A 25643-nucleotide genomic window follows, 5' to 3' on the forward strand; every position below is an offset into this window, starting at 1 on the left:
GGGGGCGGGTTCTGGGCTCGGGAGTGGTCCTAAGCCGGCCGAGCCTGGGCGGGGTAGGTCTTGGGCTCGGGCGGAGGTAGGTCCTGAGCTCGGGCCTGGTCTTGAGCTGGGGCGGGGGCGACACCTGGACTTGGGCATGGTCCCGAGCCTCGGCAAGAGGCAGGGGCGGCGACGGGTCCTAGGCTCAGGCGTGGTTCCGAGCCTGGAGGAGGGCGGGGGTGGGTCCTGGGCTCGGGCGTGGTCTCGAGATTCAGCGGTGGTCGGTGGCGGGTTCTGAGCTCCGGTGTGGTCCTGCTCCTGGGCGGGTCCTGTGCTCAGGCGAGGTCTTGAGCCGCCCGAGCCTGGGTGGGGGAAGGTCCTGGGCTTGAGCGTGGTCCGGAGCCGGGGAAAGGGCGGTGACGGGTCCTGGGCTGAGGCGTGGTCCCGAGCCTAGAGGAGGGCGAGGGCGGGTCCTGAACTCAGGCGTGGTCTCGAGCTTCAGCGGTGGTCGGTGGCGGGTTCTGGGCTCGGGGGCGAGGGTGGGTCCTGTGCTCAGGCGAGGTCTTGAGCCGCCCGAGCCTGGGCGGGGTGTAGGTCCTTGGCTCGGGCATGGTCCCTAGCCTTGGCGGGGTATGGGGGCGGGTAGGGGTAGGCATGGTACGGTATGGTACGGTATTTTAAACTTCGATACGATAACTTCGGTTTTCGGTATCTAAAAGAACAATACCATTACCATACCAAATTAGTTCGGTATGGTTCGGTATTTTTAAATTCGGTTTCGGTATTTTACGATATGATAATTCGGTAACCATACTTTATTTGATTTCTAATTACATATACTCATATAAAAACACTATAACTTTAAATTTAAAAAATGTATCAATCATGGTAAGTTAACAACTATCTTTGTTAATCAATTACACAAAAATAACATTTCAATCTCGATTGAATAGTCCGAGATGCAAACTCTATACATTACCTAAACTTAAGCATAGTACTCCTAAATAATAAGCTTCCCAAAAAATTTATTTTTTAATAAAAGCTATTTTTGTGTTCAATTGGCTAATGGATGATATATAAATATATTTAATAATCTTAAATATAATATATATATGGGTTTTATATGTTATTAAAAAACTTCGGTGCGGCATACGGTATTTCGATATTTATTGCATAAATACCAAATACTGTACCAAATACCAAAATAATTTAAAATTTCTACCAAATACCATAACATCCATACTGCGGTATAAAAAATTTTGGTTTCGGTCTGGTATTCGGTATATACCATACCATGCCCACCCCTAGGGGCGGGTGTGGGGTGCCTGGGCTCGGGCGTGGTCCAGAGCCTGGGCAGGGGATGGGGGGCAGGGGCGGGTCCTAAGCTCGGGCATGGTCTCGATCCTGGGCAGGGGGCGTAGGGCAGGTCATAGGCTCGGGATTGAGCCTGGGCGGGGGTGACGGCGGGTTTCGGGCTCGGGCTTGGCGGGTTCTGGGCTCGGGCGTGGTCTCGACCCTGGGCGGGTCTTAGGCTCTTGGCCTGGTCCTAAGCCTAGGTGGGGGGCAAGGGCATGTCCTGGGCACGGATGTGGTCCTGAGTCTGGGCGAGGTACCGAGCCTAGGAGGGGGGTGGGGGCGGGTCCTGGGCTGTAGCATGGTCCAGAACCCGAGGGTCGAGGCGGGTCGGGGAGGGGGGTACTGGGCTCTAGCGCGGTCCCGAGCCTGCGCGGGGGTGAGGGGCGGGTCCTGGGCTTGGGCGCGGTCCGTAGCCTGGGTGGGGATGAAGGCGGGTTTTGGGCTCGGGCGCAGTCCCGAGGTTGGGTGGGCGTCAGGGCGGGTACTGGGCTCGGGCGTGGTAGTATCTAGGAATTTCCTTGGAGAGATTAAAACCTATTTCTTAAAACTTCAGCCAATGTATTTACCACATCATCAGGACATTCCTTATTCCAAAGTTTTGGAATTAGGATTAAAAATGTGCTCCAACTCCTTGGGCTGTTGAACAGAATCCAACCACACCGCAATGGATGGTACAAAGTCCTCTGGCCTTTCATACTTTTGAAGAACTTCCAGTTATCCAGGAGACGAAAAGCTATGTGAAGTAGGCGTGGGCATGGTATGGTATATACCAGACCGAAATCGAAATTTTTTATACCGCGATATGGATGTTATGGTGGTATTGGTAGGAATTTTAAATTATTTTGGTATTTGGTACCGTATTTGGTATTTATGCAATAACTATTGAAATACCGTATATCGCACCTAAGTTTTTTAATAACATATAAAACCCATATATATATATATATTATATTTATGATTATTAAATATATTTATATATCATCCATTAGCCAATTTAACACAAAAGTAACTTTTATTCAGAAACAATTTTCTTGGGAAGCTTATTATTTAGGAGTACTATGCTTTAAGTTTAGGTAATGTTGTTCAGAGTTTGCATCTTGAACTATTCAATCGTGATTGAAATGTTATTCTTGTGTAATTGATTAACAAAGATAGTTGTTAGTCTAATATGATTGAGATGTTTTTAAAATTTAAAGTTATAGTTTTTTTATATGAATATATGTAATTAGAAATCAAATAAAGTATGGTTACCGAATTACCATACCGTAAAATACCGAACCGAATTTAAAAATACCGAACCATACCAAACTAGGTAATGGTATTGTTCTTTTAGATACCGAAGTTTAAAATACCGTATCATGCCCACACCTATGTGAAGTAAAAGAAGAAAGGGTCGTCGATTGCTACTAAGAACCTAACAGAACTTTTCCAAATGTGGGAAACCACTTGTGTGCTTTTGGCGGATTGCTTACTACTAGGTTGGATAGGATGTCAACCTGTGGAGGCACCCTTTGTTACTATTGGACAAATTTCTCCTTTAGTTTTTTTCTTGTTCTTTGCCATAACGCCCATTCTGGGATGAGTTGGAAGAGGAATTCCTAATTCTTACACGGATGAGACTGATCAAACCTGATTAGTCAGAAATTCTGACACCAATCATTTACAACTGAGTATTACTCCAAGAATTTACAAGCGGATCGAGGAACAATAGGAATAATAATTAAAAAAAAAAGTCCAGGTTGGTTGGTGAGCCTAGTGATAGGAGACTATCTAGTTGGTTCGGAGAGCACTTGTTGGGAACAATATTTATTGGTTGCTAAATCTTACAGCCTAAATGTTGAACTATTGACCTTACTTGTTTGGATGAGTGTTCACCCCAGTGCTCGCGTGCCTTGTTGCCCTAGTTGACCAACCCACTTTGTATCATGACATTCCTTTTAGAAGAGTAAGCCTTAAGTTTCCCCATTTTGGCACATAGAGGCGGCCTTCAACTCTTCAAAGGCTCCCTTTGGCAGCCTGGGCAGGGTCCGAGCCTGGGCAGGAGCGGGGGGCTCGGGCGTGGTGTCGAGCCTGGGCGGGGGTGGGTCTTGGGCTCGGGCGTGGTCCCGAGCCTTGACAGGGGTGGGGGCGTGTCCTGGACTCGGGCGTAGCCCCGAGCCTAGGCGGGGTAGGTGGGGGGTCCTAGGCCTGAGCGTGATCCCGAGCCTGGTCGGGTGGGGTCTTGTGGTGGAGCTTTGGTGTCACGGTGTCAAAGTCGAAATTTATGTTGGGATAAGGTTGCGGCCATGTCATATCTTGGGTTTTCGGTTGGATACTTAGTCGGGTGAAGGGTCAGGGTACAAAGTAGGGTTAGGTTCGGTTGGGTTTGGTCCGTCATTTTCCAGGAAAATATTCTCTTTGGAAAACATTTTTCCTTCATGCTTTTCTCACAAATTATTTTATGTTCAGTTGCAATATGCAGCAATGTGGCTGGTTACACTGTTTTATTTTCTGCCTGTTTACACTGTTTCGAAATGTGGCTGAGGAGACTTATTGATATTGGGTGTGTTCACCTTGCATGTGTTCACTAATTTGTTTGAAAGTTCTCTTTTTTCATGGATCAAGATATTATGATAGTTTTCTGTTTCCAGAGCCAAAAGTAGTGTTTAGACCTGTCATTTTCTTAATGAAGTGTTTTCTCTGCATTTTGATTTTTTCTTTTAGTTTGCATGAAGTAACTCCAGCATGATTGTTGCTATAATTTTTGCTGTCTGATCTATTCAGGTGACTGTTGTTTGGTCAGGTAACTTTTCATTTTGGTGACTACAGGATCAACTATGCTACCGTATTCTGCACTGCATGCTCAATGTTGTGAATAACTCACAGGGCTTCGAGTGATTTGATCAGGTAAATGTTGCTACCGTAAATGCTGTCTGATCTTTATTTTGTGTTTTTTTTTTTTTTTTTTTTTTTTTGGGGTGGTGGTGGTGGTGGTGTATCCTGGGTGGACAAATTTATAAGTTATGAAAATTTATATTCACAGATTTGTTTTCTGTTTTCATCAATGCAGCTCCTCAAAGTTCTAAGCTGATGGATTCTTGTTCTCCTAGAGGATAACATAAGGTCATTGAAGCTCTCCCCCAGTAGTTTCGCGGATAGGACTAGGCACCTATCTTCTCTGTGTCCCAGCGGTAACTTTTCAGAATGCGGATCTGCCTCTCTATCAAGACATGTTTGCTTTTCCTTTTACCTGTACTAGAAAATATGCAATGTAACTTTTACTTATTTTTGACCTATATTCTTCATTTGAACCAACTTAATGAAGCTCTTCTTCTTGCATAATTTTTTGGGTCTATAAAAGCGGCTACATTGGGTCTACATTTATTTCCAAAGTTCCAAGGGAATTTTTTGGCTACAAATTTTTTTTCCCATACTTCCAAGATGTGCATCTTGTGACTATACCTATGTGTTGATGGAAGTCAGCATTCTATCTGTAGAACCTTCGCCTAGAAACTTTGAACTAGTTTGGAAGAGCGAACACCCCCCTTAAATTAAAGTAATTTGTTCTGTTGGACTGCTGTGAACAATGCGTGCTTCACACAAGTCAAATCTCAACAAAAAGAGGAATCTTGGCCTGTCTAGATACAGAAGAAACAGACCACCGCTGCCTCCACTGCCTGTATAGCACATCACTTATGGCATTTTGCCCATTCAACGCAAAATTTGTGATCATGGATAACAGAAAGGTTGTATAAGTAAAGAAAGAGGAAGAAAAACAGTTCAAGATTCTGTATAGCACAGTCCTAGCCCGTGGGTGATCTGGAAAGGGAGAATTCCATGCCTAAAAGAAAAGAAGCCTCGACTAACCACTCAAATATAAGTGCCTCTCCCTTCTTTAAGATCAGGTAGAGGGGGGGGGGGGGGGGGCAGTTGTTGCATTGCATCCTGGGTGGTCTGATTTATAAGTTCTCATGGAAATTTACATTCACAGATTTATTTTCTGTCTCCATCAATGCACCTCCTCAAAGTTCTAAGCTGATGGATCCTTGTTCTCCTAGAGGAGGACCCACATATAACTTACCCAGTAGTTTTTTCACGGATTATAAATGCCTCTCCCTCCTTTAGATCAAGGATGTGTATGAAATACCTACTTTTCTCCAGTTCCTTATCTCTTTTCAGGAACTACAAATCACTTTTGTAACAGGCTAACAAGCTTTTGTTTCAGTGACATAATATAAGAACAACTCATGTTGCGCAAGATATGCATTTATTCTTTTAGCCATGCTTGGTTTTAGTGGTTGACTATGTCAATGACACTCATTGACATACATTTATTTGCTTCATAAGCAATTTCAACGAGGAGAAGATCTAGAAATCTATAATCCCTTTTATCTGTACAAACTCTTATATGCCACATGTGTAGGTACAAGACATCTTCATTGATATGCTTCCCTGATATTTTTCACTTGTTTGTACTAAACTTCAATTTCTTTTCATAATTTTGAAAGAAACTGCAGGTTCAATGTTTTTTTTTTTTTTTGGTAACAACTGTGAAATATTACCATTACTCCAAAATTTCTCTGATTTTGTACAAACTAAAGAGCACCTGTAAGTTTTCAGGCCTCAGGACATGCTACCAAAGAAAAACAAAACAACTCCTACAGGCAAGGTAAACTCAAACTTAATACTAGAAGAACTATGAGAAATTAAACACTATCCACAACCCAGCTTGAGCAATACATCTTTTACTTTCTCAACTTTTTTATTTGCTTGCAGTACTCCCAACCTATCCCTCACCTCCTCCTGAATTTGTGTGATCGTGAATTGTGTGTTTACATGTATGTGTCGAAATATCCTCCAGTTCCTTGCTTTCCATGTGTGGTATATCATGGCCCCCCAAACAGCCACCATTATTTCCTTCTTCAGTTTTCTCCATTTTCTCTGTCTCCACCATATTAGACTATTAGGTACATCCCTATTGACCATAGGCACACCCATCCATTGTGACAACCCATCTCGAACCTCGGTAACCCAAGCACATTCAGCAAATAGATGTTGTGGAGTTTCTAACACACCTGCGTTACATAGACAACAATTCTCCTCTTCTACGAGCATTTTCAATCTTAGCATCCTAGCCTTGGTTAGTAACCTATTTTGGTTTGCTAACCAAATAATGAATCTGTGCTTTGGTTGCATAAACCTTGTCAATACAAGATTAGCTACTCTCAACCTGTTTTGCATCCCTAACATTTCATTGTAGCTCCTTGTTACCGAGTAAATCCCATTCTTTGTCAGCTTGTACCTCGTATCCTCGTATCCTCGTATCCTGATACCATCCAGCCATATCCTTTTTTAGAGCCATTAGCTTCTTCCAATACCAACTACAATCACCTGGAGGATTGTGATCCCATACATTCATATGTTGTTTTATATAGACCCCGTGTACCCATCTAACCCATAAAACATCTTGTTTCTCTAATACATGCTACAACAATTTACCCACCGATGCTTCATTCCACTTCCTACACCCTTTTACATTGAGGACACCAAATTTCTTGGGTATACAACCTTGTCCCATGCCACTAATGGTGTTTTCCTGCGATCTTCTGAACTTCCCCACACCAACTCTTTACATTTCTTGTCGATGGCCTTTAACACACTTTGTGGAAGAATAAAGACAGCTCCCCAAAAATTGCAGATGGAGAATAAGACTGCATTAACTATTTGTAGTCTACCTGCATAGGATAGTTTCCTAGCATAATCATTATTGATTCTGTCAGTGATTTTCTCAAGAAGCTGGCTCATAATGTGTGGGTACAGAATTGAGAACTTTTAAGCAGCCGATATCTTGCTCCTTTTTAAATTGTGATAGAGAATTACGTGAATGGCAGTTACTTAGAAGATGAATGATCTTTCTGTAATGATGTTCAAATCAACCAAAAACTAGACAAGATAGGAAATTATAGTTTTTTGTTTCGAACTTTTGAGTCTTAATATCACTATTATGTATAAGGAACTTTGTATCTTAAAGTCTACAAGAGAAACCCCTCCATTATAAACCAACAATGGAGAGAGTTTGAAGGCAGCAAAGCACTGGACCAGGATATATACATATATATATAGAGAGAGAGAATCTAGAAAGAAGAAGGTAGTACTACCCAGTGGTATAGAGAGACACTCCGAAAGAGTCGATTGTTGGAATTTGGAGCTAAAAGAGAAGAGAAAGGATAGAGTTTTAGCAGTAGCTGCTTTCATTCATACATACATACGTCATAGTCAACATCTTACAAAAGACTACACTTATAAGCTACATGAGTCTTACAAGACACTCTTCATAAGTCTTACAAGACGCACTATCTTACATGGCACACTTCTCAAATTAAGGACTACCATTTAATTTTATAATAAACAAAACATAATATTTAAAAGAAACTAGTAAACAAAAGAGCATCAAGACAAGATCTCATATTCTAGCACTCCTCCTTGAGAGTTTTCTTGGATACTCCCAGCATAGCTTTCATCTTATTCATTGGGATATCATTTCATCATCTAACTCATCCTCATCAAATTCATCGTCGTCGTCATCCTCATCAAAAATCATCTTCATCATCCTCATCATCAGTCAAATCATCATCCATAGGCAAAGCAACAAACTTGACTGCCTTTTTGTTCTGATCTTTGCCCATGGGGGAAGTTTGAGGTTTTTGAATTGTGGGGGTTGCTTCAGATCTTGTAACCCCTTAAACTGCTGCATTTGCTGCTGGTTTGGCATTTGAGCTCTTCCTCTATTACCAACCATCATAGGCAGTTTCATCTAAGCACCGCCAGTATTAGCGCCCATCATAGCCTTCTTCACATATTAAGTGGCTTCATTTTCACTTCTGTTGAAGCCACAATGAATGAAATGATCATCAATCTTATTGTACCATGCTCGAGGAGTCTGTTTCAATGCCTTATGTAATTTGTCTTTGGGTTTTTCAACCAGCTTTCAAGTGTCATTCTTCTCAATCATACCAATCTCCTCCTTCATGGCTTCAATCCAAACTTCATGTTTTGATGTTTCTTGATAGGTATTGGGTTCCAAGATTGCAACATTGCATCTTTCATATATCTCAGAAAGGGACCTTGTCTTCAAAATTAGCGAATTAAGTGAGGATTCACCATCTGATTCTTCAGCTTCTTCTACATTTTCAGAGCCAAATGATTGTGTTTTAGGCAGCGCATGCAAGTTTAGATAACGTGCATTTTCTTTCTCATACATAGACTTTAAAGTGGCATAGTTAAAATGCCCATATCTTCTGTGCCATAACCATGAATCGTCCATCCTTGCAAAGTTGGCACTATCAAAATTTTCATCTACGGGAAAGGTCCTATCCACTATTTCTACTTTAACAATCAAAGTTAGTAAAAATCAAACAATGTTTTCCCTTAAAAAGTGAGGAGTAACCTTTCGACATCATTTGGCCAAAACTCAACAAGTTACATGCTAAAAAAGGAACATACAACACATCATGTATAAGCTTTGTACCTTGTTTAGTTTGAAAGGCAACTGAACCCTTTCCATGTGCTTCTAGTGTTGCACCATTTCCCATGCTAACTTTAGCTTTGACTGGCTTGTCAAGTGTATGAAACATAAGCTCTCTACTACTTTATGTCCTTCCATTCTCCTTGTGATTGCTAATCTTGTGATTGATTAGCAAGTTGCAAGTCTAAGAACAAAGAACAAGTATAAGAGATGAAGAAGTGGCATTTCAAACAATAGAAGAATGGAAGGAGATAAAGTAGCAGAGAGAAAGCCATGGACGGAATCTTCACAAAAAGGAAGGTTTCCACCTTGCGTCCATGGCTTTCTCTCTGCTACTTTATCTCCTTCCATTCTCCTATTGTCCTTCGTAGGTTGCTTGCCTTTGTCCATGGCTTCCTCTCTGCTACTTTATCTCCTTCCATTCTTCTATTGTCCTTCATAGGTTGCTTGCCTTTGTGCGTTGCTTGAAATGCCACTTCTTCTACTTCTTCATCTCTTATACTTGTTCTTGGGCTTGCAACTTGCTAATCAGCTCTGCGACAGATAAAGTCTTCAAATCACAAGATTCCTCTATTGCTGAAATCTTGGACTTGAACTTTGCTGGTAAGCTTATCATCATCTTCTCCACCACCTTTGAATTTGGAAAAGTTTCACCAAATAATCTTGTCTTGTTTACAATTTCTAGAAGTTTGGCAAAGTACTCCTTCACAGTATCTCCTTCTTTCATCCTTAACATCTCAAATTCTCTTTTGAGATTTAAGAGTTTGACAGATTTCACTTTGTCGCTTCCATCTAACTCCTCTTTCAACTTCTCCTATACTTCTTTAGGTGTTTCGCAAGCCATTATTCTTGTGAAAATCACATCTGAAAGTGCTGAATGAAGACAAGTGAGTGCCTTTGGTTTCTTCGACTTTGCATCTTCATAATTCTTTCATTTGTGCAACAGTTGGATTTGGTCCCAATAGAGGGAGAGCTTTGAGATAAGTCATCTTTATCACCCATATGTGATAATTTTCTCCTGTAAACATAGGAGGACCTGCACCCAAGAAGCTGTTGGATGCCATGTTATTGCTGTTCAGCTTTCTTTTCTTAGAAGATCTGAAAAAAAATTATCTTTTTAAGCCTTCACAGATCCCTCAAGAAGATTGGCTCTTGATACCACTGGTAGAATTTGGAGCTAAAAGAGAAGAAAGGATAGAGTTTCAGCAGTAGCTGCTTTCATTCATACATACATACATCATAGTCAACATCTTACTAAAGACTACACTTATAAGCTACGTGAGTCTTACAAGACACACTTCATAAGTCTTACAAGACCACACTATCTTACATGGCACACTTCTCAAATTAAGGACTACCATTTAATTTTAAAATAAACTAAACATAATATTTAAAAGAAACTATTAAACAAAAACCATCAAGAAAAGATCTCATATTTTAACATCGATGAGTATTTTTTTTTTAAAAAATATTGTGCAAGATGGAATTGGAATTTCCATGAAATATCCTCATATCAGGGAACCTTGACTGATTATCAAGAAAATTACAATAAGCATCATTTATTTATCCATTAAAAGTAGCACTCCATATATTTTTCTTTTTCTCTTGGTGATAGAGGTGGGTAAAGCGCATCCTTACTAGTAGGAAGAAGTGTTTTGTTTGTCGATTTATGTGTAGTCATAATTGTGAATGTGTCCTGTAGTTTCTTATTCGTGGTGTTTTTGGAATGTTTGTGATTTCGATAGGTAGTTCATAGTATTACTCAGTGGGTGTCTTGTTTCTTTTATTATCTAGTGGCGTGTTACTATATTTTGTTGTTTGTTTATCGTATATGTCTATTTGTCAGGAGCCGGAGGTCTATCGGAAACAGTAGAGGTCTATCGGAAACAGTCTCTCTACTTCATTTGAGGTAGTGATATGGACTCCGTATACTTTACCCTATCCCGACCCTACTTTGTGGGAATAAACTAGGTATGTTGTTGTATTGGTCCATATGTAAGAGATTTTTGTATCCAAATATCTTGTACCCAATTCTATATTTCTTCTCAGTACTAATTAATTGCTAAATTAAAAAAATGGTTCTTTCGTGGTATTCTCTTCTAATTCCTTTGTTTCTCTTCATTTTCTTCCTTCATCAATGCTTGTTTACTACTTCAAATAATCAAAAAAAGTTACCACCATCTCCAACAAAGCTTCCAATCATAGGAAATCTGCACCAACTTGGGCTGTTTCCTCACCGTTATCTACATAAACTATCAGAAAAAATGGTCCAGTCATGCTACTTTACTTTGGGAGTAAGCCAGTGATTGTTGCTTCCTCTGTTGATGCTACTCGTGCTATCATGAAAACCCATGATTTCGTATGCTCAAATAGACCTAAATCTAGCATTGCTGATAGTCTCCTTTATGGCTCAAAGGATGTTGCCTTTAGTCCGTTGGTGAATACTGGAGACAAATTAGAAGTGTTACCGTGCTTCATCTTCTCAGCAACAAACGAGTCCAATCTTTTCGTCATATCAGAGAAGAAGAAATATCGAATATGATTGAAAAAATCAGACAAGAGAGTGATTCTTCTAGTTCAGCGATAGATATAAGAGATCATTTCTGTTCCTTGACTAATAACATAATTAGCAGAGTGGCCTTAGGGAGGAAATATAATGAAAGAGAAAGTGCAATTAATGCTAAGGTCATCCTAGATGAATTTGTTGAACTTTTGGGCACTTTTACTGTTGGGGATTATATTTCATGGCTTGAATGGGTCAATAAAATCGCTGGTCTTGACACCAAATTGGAGAAAGTAGCTAAAAAGTTGGATACATTTTTGGAGAGCGTGATTGAAGAACACTTGATTAGGAATGAGAAAGAAGAAAACCACGCGAGTGAAGCTAAAGACTTTGGGGATGTTTTGTTGGAAATTCAGAATGGAAAGGATACTGGATTTCCTCTTCAAAGGGATTCATTGAAAGCTCTCATCTTGGTACTCTCATCTTGGTAAGCATATCTCATAGTACTATTTATTCCCTCGGAGTATTTATTCAGCATTTGAATATAATTCACACAACTATGTTGTTTCATCGTTGACTACTTGGTGACATAGAATATAATAATGCTTCCACAGTCATTTTACGCATAATCAAGCATAACAATCTTAGTTTGTGTTTTCTTTGTTTCTTTTTAATGCGTAGGATAATTTTGTTGCTGGTACGGATACAACATATACAGCTTTAGAGTGGATAATGACAGCTTTTGAGGCATCCTAGAGCCATGGAAAAATTGCAGAATGAGGTGCGAGGATTAGCCCAAAGGAAAGCAGAGGTAACAGAGGATGATTTAGGAAATATGCACTATCTGAAAGCTGTGGTCAAAGAGACTCTCAGTCTTCAGCCACCGATTCCACTAGTATTTCCTCGAGAATCAACAGAAGACATTAATTTACTTGGCTACCATATAGCCGCTAGAAGTCAAGTCATTATCAATGCTTGGACAATCGGAAGAGATCCTTTATCATGGGATGATCCAGAGGGGAGTTAAACGGTAATATTGATGTCAAAGGTTTAAACTATGAGTTAATTCCTTTCGGAGCAGGAAGAAGGGGCTGCCCAGGAACTGCTTTTGCTACTGTGACAGATAGCTAGCATTAGCAAGGCTTGTACATAAGTTTAATTTTGCATTACCAAAAGGGATGAAACCGGAGGATTTGGATATGACTGAAAGGAGTGGCATCAGTATTCGTAGAAAATCACCTTTGGTAGCCGTGGCCACTCCATGTTCTACTTATTATTAGGGGTCGTTTTTATCCTGATCCATTTGTGGGTAGATTGGTAGAGTGTATAAGAATAGTAATGGTGGGGTTAGTAATGCAGGGATTAGTAATAGTATAATTGGTCTTATTTTTTATTCAGTGTTTGGTTTGATGTATTAAAAATAATTCGTATTGCTATATTTCTTTAAAAGTATTGTTTGTTTGCAAAAATACCCTACATATTTCATACCTTTGTGTATTTTTTTTTTCAAAACTCTATTATTTATTCCTAAAAATGATTTTCTTATATAATCAGTTAAATTAGTTGAGGGTAAATAAACAACTCATATCTCAAATATTGTATTCATATCTCAAATATTGTATTCATCGATATTGGATTTCATTTAGCAACGGACAACTCTCAGTAAATAATAAAATTTGTAAGCTAATTTATTTAAATAAATTTATTAGTATAAATATATAAAATAAAATCAAGAAAATAAAAAAATGCTTAAAAGAATTTGAGGGATATTTTTGTATTTACATATATTAGTCTCATGGTATTAAATCTCATGTTATTACTAATATTACCAAATGGAAGGTATTAGTTATACATCCAACAATACCAAGTAGGGTGTATGCATTAGTTATACATAAATCCAAAATCCTACCAAACATAGTACTAAATAATATCATACATAATACATGGATTATTTCTCCTAATACACCCTACTAAACTACCCCATAGTCTTATATATTATGCAGATGCTTATCTTAAACGCCAATATATGCCTTGGATCGTTGTTGATAATAAATTCATGATATGAAATCAGTCATAAGTGTACTGCTAATAGTTCATTCTAAAGAATCAATAGTTGCATTTAATTTGCTGCCACTAAAAATGCTTTTTGGTACCGTGCTAATAGAATTGTTGAAGAAAATAACTTTTCTTTTGTTTGTAATGGAACAGTCACTCTATTTCTTTCATTTCACTCACAATATTTAGATGACATTTCGTGCCAGTTACCTAATGTGTCTATATTTTTAAAGCTAAAATCACCCATCGCACTTCAATAAAAAGTGCATAACTCATAACATGCTATGTGCCCTCTATTTGTACTTTATTGTCGTTTTCGTTTAAATTACCTCCTAATTTTCTTTGTAAAAACACATAAAAAGTTCATCTTGTGAAGGACTAAGAAGGAATATAACATTATTTGTGGCATTGAGTCATTCTAATATTTAGTTCAGTATGTTTTAGACTCTTTCCTCCGTGTGACTTATAATTTTCAATGTTCATCTGATATTTTGAAATTTAACTTTTTGTAATGTATAAAAAGAAGATGACAAAAAAGAAAAAGTAGTGAATTTAATTACATCGTACGAAACAAAAGTTCTGGTTGAAGTACGAATGGCTATCTTCTTGGTCATGCAACAGCGTACGAAACAAAATTTATGGTTAAAGTTCGATGGTTACCTTCTTTGTCATGCAATAATCCAAATAATATAATTATGGTTGTTAGTCTCTTTTAGTTTGTGTGGTGAAGCTTTTCTCAATTAAAATCATCTTCACCAGTTTCTGATAGAGGCGGAGCTAAGATTTGAAGATGTATTCGTACCATTAGGTTGTAAGCATCTCTTGTATTATGAGTTCACACACAATTAATATATATATTTCTTCTTGATTTTTCAATATAGATATAGTCTCCAACTAAAAGCTACTGGGTTCACCTAAACCTTTGTATAATACTGCAGTTCTACCCCTGGATTTTCTGAAAATGACGTTTGTTTTATACTCTTGGCCAAAAAAAAAATTTGAATATCTCTTGATGTTCTTGTTAGGATTTTTGCCCTGATTTTCTTACTATATTTAAATTTTATTTTTTCTTAAAAGGAAAATAAAAGTAATACCGTCATTACTTTTAATTTCTGAAAGGAAAATATAAAACTTTTTCATATTTGACAAACCCCTTTCTTGAAGGAAAGGTTTTGGACATCTATAAATAGAAGACCCCTTCTCATACCATAATACAATAGCATCCACAATGTAGTCTTTAATGAGTCTTTGTTTAGGGGGAGATTTCTTCCAATAAGTTTTAGGATTTTCAATTTTATTATGTAGGCCGTTTGGCCAAACCATATTCAATAATATATTTTTAGTTTATTTTTTCATGTGTCGTCTAATTTATCGTCTTCTAGTTTGCAAATTAAAAGTTTTCGCATGACGCCCTCTCGATTTTGAACCCACCAATTCTCTCCTAATTCCTTCTGTCTTTGTTCATTTTCTTCTTTTATTAATGATTCTTTACTGTTGATTTTTACAAGAGAAGAAAAGGAATGAAGAACAAGGCAGAAAACTAATGAACTGAAGTTGAAAAATAAGCAAAAAGATTATGCTGAAATACTAGATTCCTAAAGTTAAAAAAATACCATTTATTCAAAATTCAAATAGAAATCAACTCTTAATTAAAAGGGTTAATTGGTTGATTAAATCTTAATAAAATTACTGTAGTAAAAACTTTACAATTCTAAAGCAAATATTCAACATTTCTCCTTGCTTTAGAAACTGCTAAATTTTGATCTTCTGTCTTGAGATCTTCACGCTTGATAACCAAATGTGACCTTATGAATAAATTTGTAGATTCATCTTTGAGTTTGTAATGAACTAAAGTCACTTCTCGTCCTGAATGCAGTCCTTGGCAATTAAATTTTTTTGGCATATTTTTTTGCTTCGTTTGCATCTTGAATTTAAACTTATTCATTTTATTTTTTTGAAACATAGATAACTCTTTCATTGCTTCAATTTCTTTAGAAACACCGAAAGCTCCTTCAAACCTAGCACATTTACATTTTGCTTGTGCTTTTTTAATTAGAGGATCATTTTTTAATTTTTTCAGTCGATAATCTTTTTCATGTTCTACAGAAACATCTTCTGTTGGATCAAATGAGAAATATTTACGTTATCTTAATGTTTAAAACCTCTTTTCCAGTACATCATTGATGAAACAATGCTTATCCTCAACGGAAGTTTTGATCAATATCAGGTACATAAAGAACATATGAAATTGCTTTATTACCTGAATTTGTTTTAATGACAACAATTTCTTTTCCTTCAAGAAGAATCTGGTCATCATTTTTTATCCTAACTTTGAATATTTCAGTAGACTTCAATTCTTTAAACAACCTCTTGTTATAAGTCATGTGATTGGTGAAACTGCTATCAATCAGTCAAAAATTTATTAAAATTTTACTTGAGATACTTGTTGCAACAGAAAAATGGCCTTCTTCATTGACCACATGTGCATCTGATTCATGATTCTCAAGTTTGTTTTTGTAAATCACTACTTCATGATCAAGCTGATTGTATTTGCTGCATTTCGCGTCTGATCTTTTTCAATATCTATATGGTGGATGATCCATTTTTTCACAGTGCTCACAAGGTGAAAAATTGTTTAAATTCATAACATCTTACCTCATAAGTCTCCTTTGCTTCCGTGCTTGAAAAGAATTCAACAATTTTGCCAAGATAATCTTGGACAAATCTTGTGTATTGTTCAAGATAGGTATACATGTTTCATAACTTTCGGGCACTGTATCAAGAATTTTTTTAATATTTTTTTTATCTTTAAATTTGGTGTCTAGTAATCTTACCTTGTTAAGAATGTCAAGTAATATGTACGAGTATTCTTTGACTATCTCGAAGTCTTTCATTTTTTGCAACTCGAACTCCCTTGTTAAATTCAGTACTTGCATTTCTTAGATCCTTTTCTCAAAGTTGTCTTCGCATAGACTTCGTGATTTTCTTTTCCTTATGACTCTTCATTTGGGTTATGGATGAATTATTTAGCTGCGGATTAATTTCATAATCTCTTCCATAAATTTTCAAAGATCAAAAGCCTCCAAGTAAATATTTATTCTTACGGTCCATAATTGATAATTAATTCACCATCAAAAATAGATGATCATTTGTGAAAAACTATTTTCAGAATTATCTCTTTATTCACAGGTCCCTTAAGAAAATAACTCTTAAAAAGAAAGAAACTGAAGGAAAAGAATAAAAATACTAAAGGATTGAAGAATAAAAAAGCAATCAAGTTGAAAGATCAATATATTTTCACTGCTCTGAGAATACAATTTATAAAAGAAATAATAACCCATGAACCTAAAGATAAGCAAAAAGATTGTGTTGAAAATACTAAACCCCCTAAAGTCTAGAAAACACTATTTATTCAAATTTCAAATAAAAATTAATTTCTAGTTGACTAAATTATAATAAAACTACTGCATTAAAAACTTTGTAACTCTAAAGCAAATATTCAACATTTACTACTTCAGACATGAAAAAAAATAAAAATTACCACCATCTCTTAGAAAGCTCCAAATCATAAGAAATTTGCACCAACTTGGGTCGCATCCTTACCGTTCTCTCTATAAACTATGATACTTCATTTGGGCAGCAAGCCAATGCTTGTTGCTTACTCTGGTGATGCAGCTCGTGATCTCGTGTGGCCAAACAGACCTAAATCTAAAATGGCGGATAAACTCTTTTATGGCTCCAAGGACGTGTCTTTTATTGGAGATAAATTAGAAGTGTAATCGTGCTACACCTTCTTAGCAACGTGTTGTGAGGGAGACACGTGCTATGAGGTAAGAAGGAACATCAAACATGATTGAAAAACTTAGGCAAATGTGTGATTCGTCAAGCTCCAATAGATTTGAGCTGTCAAAATAGGTTCGCTTAATCCAACTCAATCCAAGTCTCACGAGTCAAAAAAATTTGATGGACTAGGCCGGATTGACCCTTTACTTTAAAGGGCCTTAAAATATATGGCCTAACCCGGGCCTAAAAAAATTGCGGGTTGGGGCAGGCTAGCACTTCATTTTTATCAATTTTTTTGTTAAATTTTCTTCTTCAATTTGTATTTAAACTAATAGGACAATTTATTCACACTTCTAGAGCTGTTCAAAATCGAACCGTAACCGTTAACCCAACCGCAAAATTAGTTTATTGGCTAATTGGTAATGAGTTATCGGATTAATGGTTGGAGAACGGATAATTTTTTTATAATTAATGACTTATTGGTGCGGGAACAAATTACTCAATTTTTCTTATCGGGTAAATCGTTAACCCATTAAGAATTATTATAATTATATTTTTACCCCTATATATATAAGTATCTTTTGTCAATCCAAAATATAAAACTCCATTTATTATTCTATTCACTTCTTAGTTGAGAAAATAACATGTCACTTCTTGTGACATCTAACCATAAAGTGCAGTCAAACTCCCCAAAATGTAAAGAAAATTTGAAATTAATTCTTAAACCAAAACATAAATTATTCTTGACAACACAAAGGATCGCAATAAAAATGAAACAATCCAAATGTGTCCTTCACAGAGTTTGATATAAAACATAAAAATTCAAGTAATATTAAAGTTTAATTTTTTTTTCTGTTAATCTAGTAATTAAAAATGTTTCTACATACATTTTAGGTCTAGAAGAAAATTCTTATTTGATTCGATGTTTTAACCTATTAAATAACTACACGAACAAAACTCAAGAAGCCTAAAAGATTGATAAATAGATTAATCATAGTATACAAACAACTTAGTCAGTAAAGAAACGGAGGAACTACCAATAATCGCTCAGTATTTCATTCTCTCTTAAATTTATCCATTACACCATCCGATAATCGTCCGTTAATTGTTAATCCGATACCGAACCAACCGTTATCTTGTTGGGTGGCTAGCGGATTAGTATATTTAAAAACCGATAACCAATAAGCCGAACCGCTAAGTATAATTATCCAACCGATAAGCAACCCTACATACTTCTAACATATTATTATATAAAATACATAATTTTATGATGATTTGTATAATTTTCAACATTAATACATCGTCAAACACATTTGAATTCGTTGATTAAAAATATTATCGCTTTTGAATTTGAATAATTTTGTGCTATCGATTTCAAGTAGCTACAACAAATGTTTGAACATTTCATGATGACTGCAATTTTTATATTTATGGATAAAAATTTTAGTATTAGCGATTTAATGCTAAATGAGTAAAATATTGTGTAAGATACTAGCTAGAATTTATTGATTAATCACTATTTATATTTTAATAATTCTTTCTACTGACGTTTTTCTTTTAGTTTTAAGTTTGAATTGTACAAAAACAGTAAATGAAATATCTATACTCGGTGATTAAGTTAAATATTCTAAAATTTACATATATACACAAGGTAAAGTTACCTTATTACTTTAAATCCCAATTTGATAAAGTATTTACACAAATTCCAAACTAATTACATAAATTCCCTTTTTTGTATTTTCTCTCTCTTAAATATTATACATTTAAAATCACGTTTTTTTCTTCCAATTTTTGCTCCCAAGTGCTCCCATTACCCATTCGTAATTTTCTCCATTTTTGAATCCCATAAATCACGGCAAAATACAAGTAACGTCTAATTAGAGGTTACCAATTTGTAAGTGTTTAAGCTTTAATTGATGTTTCTAATTTTACTTCATTAATTTTTTAATTTTTTTTTTCAACTTTACCAATTCAGGAGTTTTTCCTTTATTTGTTTGGTTGCATGTTGATTTTGTACGAAATTACAGTATTGTGCAGTAATATTCAAGTTCAGTAGTTCGATTTTTTCGATTTTTTTCATAAACTACAAGTTAGATCATTAATTTTCTTGTTTTGTACTTCGATTTAACACTACTGTTAAGTCAATATAGGGTAAAATTGGTAACGGATTATCCTCCTAACTTTAGTTTAGGAAGTCCTTAGTTAGATGCAAAAGATAAAGATCCCGTGAGATTTGTTCCTAGTACATTTGATTACGGGGATCGAAATTTCGCAGATAATCGTTCAAAGCACAGAAACGATCCCGTTACAATGAAGAAATTGAAGGAAGTTGCCACTTCTAGATCGAAGAAGCCAGATTCAAAAGCTACAAGTAAAAAAAAGTTTGATGATTCCGATCGTTCACGTCTTCCGAAGGTATTGATTATAAGTTGATATATAAGTTGACATATGTATGATATGACATTATACATTCTGAAATTTTATATTGTAAAGTATAAGCTACAATATATAAGACATTATACATTAATTATTTTGTCTCACTAATGTATAATATAGGTATTCTGAAATATATTTCAATATGTTATACATTGGAAGTTCTGAAAATCCAAACATTATAAAGTATTAACATTGTATAAGGTGACGTTACACATTCACATAACATTATAGGTCATACATATTTTAATGTGACAATCTATATTATGGCATTATACATTATTGCAATTTATTTCTTAAATGTGTAAGTTACCCTCATACATGTCTAACTGTTGTTTAATTAGGGTTCTATTTTAATTTTAATATGTATAAGATACCCTCATACATGTGTTTAAGTTGTTTATTTAGGTTCGGATATAAATTTTTAGATGTATAACTAACCCTCATACATTTGTAACTGTTGTTTAATCTGAATTAAATTGTTAGATGTATAAATTACCCCCATACAGGTGTAACTATTGTTTAATGTGGGTATTATTTAGTTTTTTAAATGTATAAGTGACCCTCATACAATGTGTAACTGTTGGGTAATTAGGCTATGTTTTTTTTTCCCGGGCATGAAATACCATATTGATAATGTCCCTGAGACATGTGGCAAGTATCAAGCCTCAGAAACTAGAAAACACTATACACATAATCTTTGATGAAAACTTCTACTCCTAATAGCTTTTTGAGCTAGTTTGAATATGTCTATTCTGGCCACCACTTCAGCTTTAATCCTTGCAACAACATCGCTGGGACTAATATTGATTTTTTCGAACAAGCTCAAATTCCTAGCACGCCAAGCATAATACACTATTCCACTAATTAGAGCAGCAACAATTTCTTTCACAAACTTTCTCCAATGCCTTTTCTTCACAACTTCTAACACTTGTTTGATCCCTGCAACAGGTAACTCAATATCTGCCCTCTACATCAATTCATTTGTGACTTCACAGAACCAACTGCATGTGACAAACAGATGATGGTTGGTTTCAAGATCTTATTTATCACACAAACAACACACAACATGATCAACAGGGATATTCATGCGAATCAATCTTTTCTTTGTTAGTAACCTGCTATGCACAGCTAATCAAAGGATGAATCTCTGCTTGGAGGGTAATACTGCATTCGAAATAAGATCAGCTATGCCCATATTAACTTGATTTTCTAACATGGATTGGTAGCTCTCTTTAATATAATATTTCCTTTTTGCGGTGAGTATATATCTATCTTGCACATACCAGTTTCTCATACCTTCCATTAGGGACATCAATTTTCTCCAATACGAGCTACTATCCTGTGGAGCTTTATGTGCCCATACATTGAGATCATCTTTTATGTATATACCATGTACTCATTTCACTCATAAGTTGTCTTCCTTCTGCATTATTTGCCACAGTAACTTACCAACGGAAGCCACGCTCCACTTACCACACTCCTTGATATTTAAACCTTCATATTTCTTAGGAACATAGACTTTGCTCTAAGCAATTAAAGGTACTTTCCTCTTCTCTTCAGTATTTCCCCACAAGAACTATCTACATTTGCTATCTACCTCTTTTACCACACTGTGAGGCAAGATAAAAATTGAGCCCAAAAAGTTGCGTACTGAAAACAATACTGCAAGGACTACTTGCAATCTTCCTGCAAATGACAGTCTTCTTGCATAAGTAGTTCTTATCTTCTGCACTATTTTTTCGATCAACAGCTGGCAATCTAGCTTGGACCACTTCTTAGAGGAAAGAGGTAATCCAAGATATTTTATAGGAAGAGTACCCTGTGAGAAACCAGTCAAAGACATTAGTTGAGTTTTAACATTCTCCTCCATGCAAGCTAAAATGATATTAGACTTTTCCATGTTTGCAACCAGCCCTGTAACTGTACTAAAATGAGCTAAAGCTTCTTTGATTTTAATGACTGATCCTTTTTCTCCTTTGCAGAACACCATTAGATCATCTGTAAAGATGAGATGTGTGAGCTACAAGGTTTTGCACATAGGATGAAACCTGAATGTTGGCAGCAAACTCAATACACTTTAAAGTTCTGGAAAGATACTCCATAACTAAGACAAACAGTAGGGTGAGATCACCCTGTCTAATCCCTCTTTTGCCTTCAAAGTAACTATGTCCTTCACCATTTACCTTCACACTAAACTTTGTTATAGTAACACATACCATAATCTAGTGTACAAACTTCTCTAGAAATTCATACCCCTTTAGTGTTTTCTCTAGGAATTTCCAATCAACCATATCAAAAGCCTTTCTAAGATCTATCTTCATTAAACATCTAGGAAAGGTTTTACTGCCATAGTATCTGAGTAGATCATCACACATCATGCAACATTGATCTGCCGAGGACAAAAGCTACCTGGTTGTTTGCCACTAAATGTTCCACGACACCTTTTAGCCTACTGCAGATGAGCCTGGATATACATTTGTAAATCACATTACAACAAGAGATATATATTTGAGACCAAATTAAAGGGCATATTTATGTATTTTGCCTTAATAAAATGTAATAGTTCTTTATTTTTTTTAGGTAATTTAAAATTTTTATCTTTATATTTTACTGTCTTTAATATTATTTTAATTAAAATTAAAATCATAAAAATTTATATTAAATTTTTTGAGGTGTCCAAATTTTGAGAGGCTAAAGCAAACGTTTTACCGGCCTTTTAACCTTGAGACAACCCAGGCCATAATTCAATAATGTATGAATGGAAGTGGAGTCCACCCTTTAGTTTCATACTTTTTTGTGTGTGTATTTCTTTCAAATTATACATAGGATTCGTAAGCTGCTGCCACAAATTCAATGTATATGGTCATGGAGTAGACTATGACAGAGCTTTTGAGGTGTCCAAAAAACCCATGGAAAAATTACAAAATGAAGTGCGACAATTAGTCCCAAGGGAAATCGGAGATAACAAAGGGTAATATAGAAAATATGTCATATCAGAAAGCAGTGATCAGAGAGACTCTTAGGCTTCATCCACCAGTTCCACTGCTACTTCCTCGAGAATCAATGGAAGACGTAAAATTACTAGGCTATCACATACCTGCAAAAATTTAAGTCATTATTAATGCTTGGACAATTGGAAGAGGCCCATTGTAACGAACCCAAATTCTCAACTCAACAATCAATACACAAAGTGAACAAAACTAATCAACTTTGATTAATACAGAAAGGAGAAATTACAGTACGAAGAAGAGGAATAATAGTAGAAGGGGATGAGAGGCCTAGAGAGAATTGGGGATGAGAAGCATAGTCTTTGCCTAAACAATTATCACAATTTTCATAAGTCTATTCTTCCTAGAATGTACTATTTATTAACTTGTATCCCACACATAACCACTTAATGTGGTATTGGGCTGCTTCACTATGATTAGTTTTGGCCCATTCATAACACCCATTGTCGTGGGATAATCTAGAGGAGTATCGGCCAGAGAGATTCTTAAACAGTGACATTGACGTTTGTAGACACGTAATTTTTTTCTTTACCGAAAATATTTTAATTATTTTTATTTTATTTTATTTTATTTTTATTTTATTCACCTTACCATACTTTTGTTTAATTGATAATTTCTCCCTAAAAAAAGAATTGAAAATAATTAAATACATAACATCTTTGTCACCTCACTATGTCACCTCAACATCTCACTTTTCATTTTTCATTGGATACATGCAAAAGGCACACGGCCTACTCATTTTTTCACACGCCACCCTCACTTTTCCAGATGCCACACACTTATTCCCACAAGCCACCAATTATATGCTTCCACATAGGATAATAAATAAAGAAAAAGAAAACCAAATAAAAAATATAAAAGGAAAATTCTAAAAGGGAAAAAGGGAGGCTCATTCTTTCATCATCATCTTCTCCACAATAACAACAATCACCAAATCATCTTCCTCACAAGAACAAAAAAAGCCGAGGGAGAGAAAGAGAGAATCGCGCGAGAGAAAAAAAATCACGAGAGAAAAAGGGTCTGGACAAAGGGAATCCGACATAAACAGTGCCGGTGAACAGTAATAGCGTGAACAGTAACAGAGTAAATAGTAACAGAGTGAAAAGAAACGATGTGAACAATAACAGCATGAACAGTGTTGGTGCACGGGTCATTATTTCACATTGTCGATTTGGATTGTTGGTGTTAAGGTTCGGCTCGAGGTTTCCGGGTGCGGACTCTCTTTATTTGAATAACATTGAGTTTGAAAGCTTCAAATTGAGGTCCAATTCTACTCTCTTTCTCTTTTTATTTCATTATTTATTATATTTGGTGTTGGATTGAATATTACGTGTTATTTGGTCCTTGTTGGTGATGAATGCGTGTTTATTTTGACTCGTGGTTGGTTTTCTTGATTATGGTTTGGTGAAATGGTATCTCGTTTGAGAATTGAAATTGGTTGTTTGGGGATGGAATTGAGAAATTGATAAAAAATTGAATTTAGATTAACTTTGGTTTATTGTTGTTTTGTTTAATTCGTAATGAGCATGAATATTGTTGGAATGTGATAGAATTATGACATGTTGAAATGGATAGACAAATGTCGGTTTGGGTAGGCAAAACTTAGGAGTGATGTGTTTATTAAATGTTTTGAATGTTTAGTGTGCGTGTGAATATTTGGTTTCTAGTTTATCGTGTTTAATTCAAATGTATTTATTTAGCCGGGGAATGCCCCGAGACACAATGTATTTATTCACCGGGGAATGCCCCGACGTACTATGTTGGCGGAAGACGTTCGTGAGGAAGGTCCGAGGCGTCGGGTAAAGCACGAAAGCGTAGTTAGTATTAGTGTAGGTTAGATAGGATTCATTCTTGTATTTTTCTATTTTGGACTGTATAAATTGGACTGGACACTGTACTTTTGATTCATTTTTTTTTTGTTTGTTTGTTTAATTGTTTTACATGTTTTGTATGGTTTGTACATTTGTAGTGTCAAAATTAGCCGATACGCTCCACCAAGCGATTGTGGTCGAACCACGGGATCGAGGGGTGCCTAACACCTTCCCCTCGGTCAACAGAATTCCTTAGCCAGAATCTCTGTTCGCAAACCAGTTTAAAGAGTCAAATGTTTTTTAAAAGGATTTTCCAATGGTGACTTGGCACATCAGATTATGCCAAGTGGTGACTCTGAGTTTTGAATGTAAAAGGTCCTTTTCGAAACAAATTATCTTCATTTTGTCACTTTAACAATGAAAACCTTTCCGAACCTTAAAACGATAATCTTTTTCGAAGTTAGAAAAGGGGTGTGACAACGTCAAAGGACTTAATTTTGAGTTGATTCCTTTTGGAGCAGGACGAAGGGGGTTGTCCAGGAACTGCTTTTGCTATTGTGGTAATTGAGCTAGCATTAGCAAGGGTTGTGCACAACTTCAATTTTGCATTACCAAAAGGGATTAAAGAAGGAGATTTTGGACATGACTGAATGCACTGGCCACACTATTCGTAGAAAATCACCTTCGCTAGCATTGGCTAATCCATTGTTCGAGTTAATTTTACAAATGAGGTAAATATATTGGTCTACTCTCTTTTTGGGTGTTCTTGTATGTGAGGTTTCTTATTTTAACAATTCCCATTGTCTCCTCCCGCTCTCACAATCACCACCCCCTACCTCTGCCCTGTCGCAGCCCCAAGCCAAAAATAATAAATCAGTAGCAGATGAATTATACTGTTAACAGTATAATTACTAGTTCATTTCTTCAACTAAACGGAGTACTATCATAAAGGTCTAGTTCATATCTTCTGGGAAGATAGTCTTCTACAATACTATTCTAATATATATTATATATTGATAGAGCATCGTAGAAGACAGTTTCTTTCTTTAAAAAATACTCCCTTTTCATTCCTCTATGATATCCACATGGGAAGAACACGTCAAATACCATGCTGCTTTTTCCTCTTATTTTGCAGTTTTTGTAAAACAATTTACCAACTAAAGTCTAAATATGGAAAAGCTTTAGTTGGATAGTTAAATATCAAACAG

General features: G+C 36.1%; 1 protein-coding gene and 2 pseudogenes across 1 annotated transcript; 2 read left to right on the forward strand and 1 right to left on the reverse strand.

Annotated features, from left to right (window-relative positions):
• Positions 1-12859, forward strand: part of LOC107862622 — a 17434-nt pseudogene extending 4575 nt beyond the window's left edge.
• Positions 12860-20298: 7439 nt separating this feature from the next.
• Positions 20299-21606, reverse strand: LOC107864894. The gene is made up of 2 exons (XM_047408730.1): positions 21268-21606; positions 20299-20583 (listed from the first exon to the last, which is right to left on the reverse strand). Exons 1-2 carry the CDS (start codon positions 21604-21606, stop codon positions 20299-20301), a joined length of 624 nt encoding a protein of 207 aa, XP_047264686.1.
• A 21-nt stretch (positions 21607-21627) lies between these two features.
• On the forward strand, positions 21628-25628 carry LOC107864893 (annotated as a pseudogene).
• Positions 25629-25643: the final 15 nt, after the last annotated feature.

Source organism: Capsicum annuum, chromosome 3 (genome assembly GCF_002878395.1).
Source record: "Capsicum annuum cultivar UCD-10X-F1 chromosome 3, UCD10Xv1.1, whole genome shotgun sequence".
NCBI lineage: Eukaryota > Viridiplantae > Streptophyta > Magnoliopsida > Solanales > Solanaceae > Capsicum > Capsicum annuum.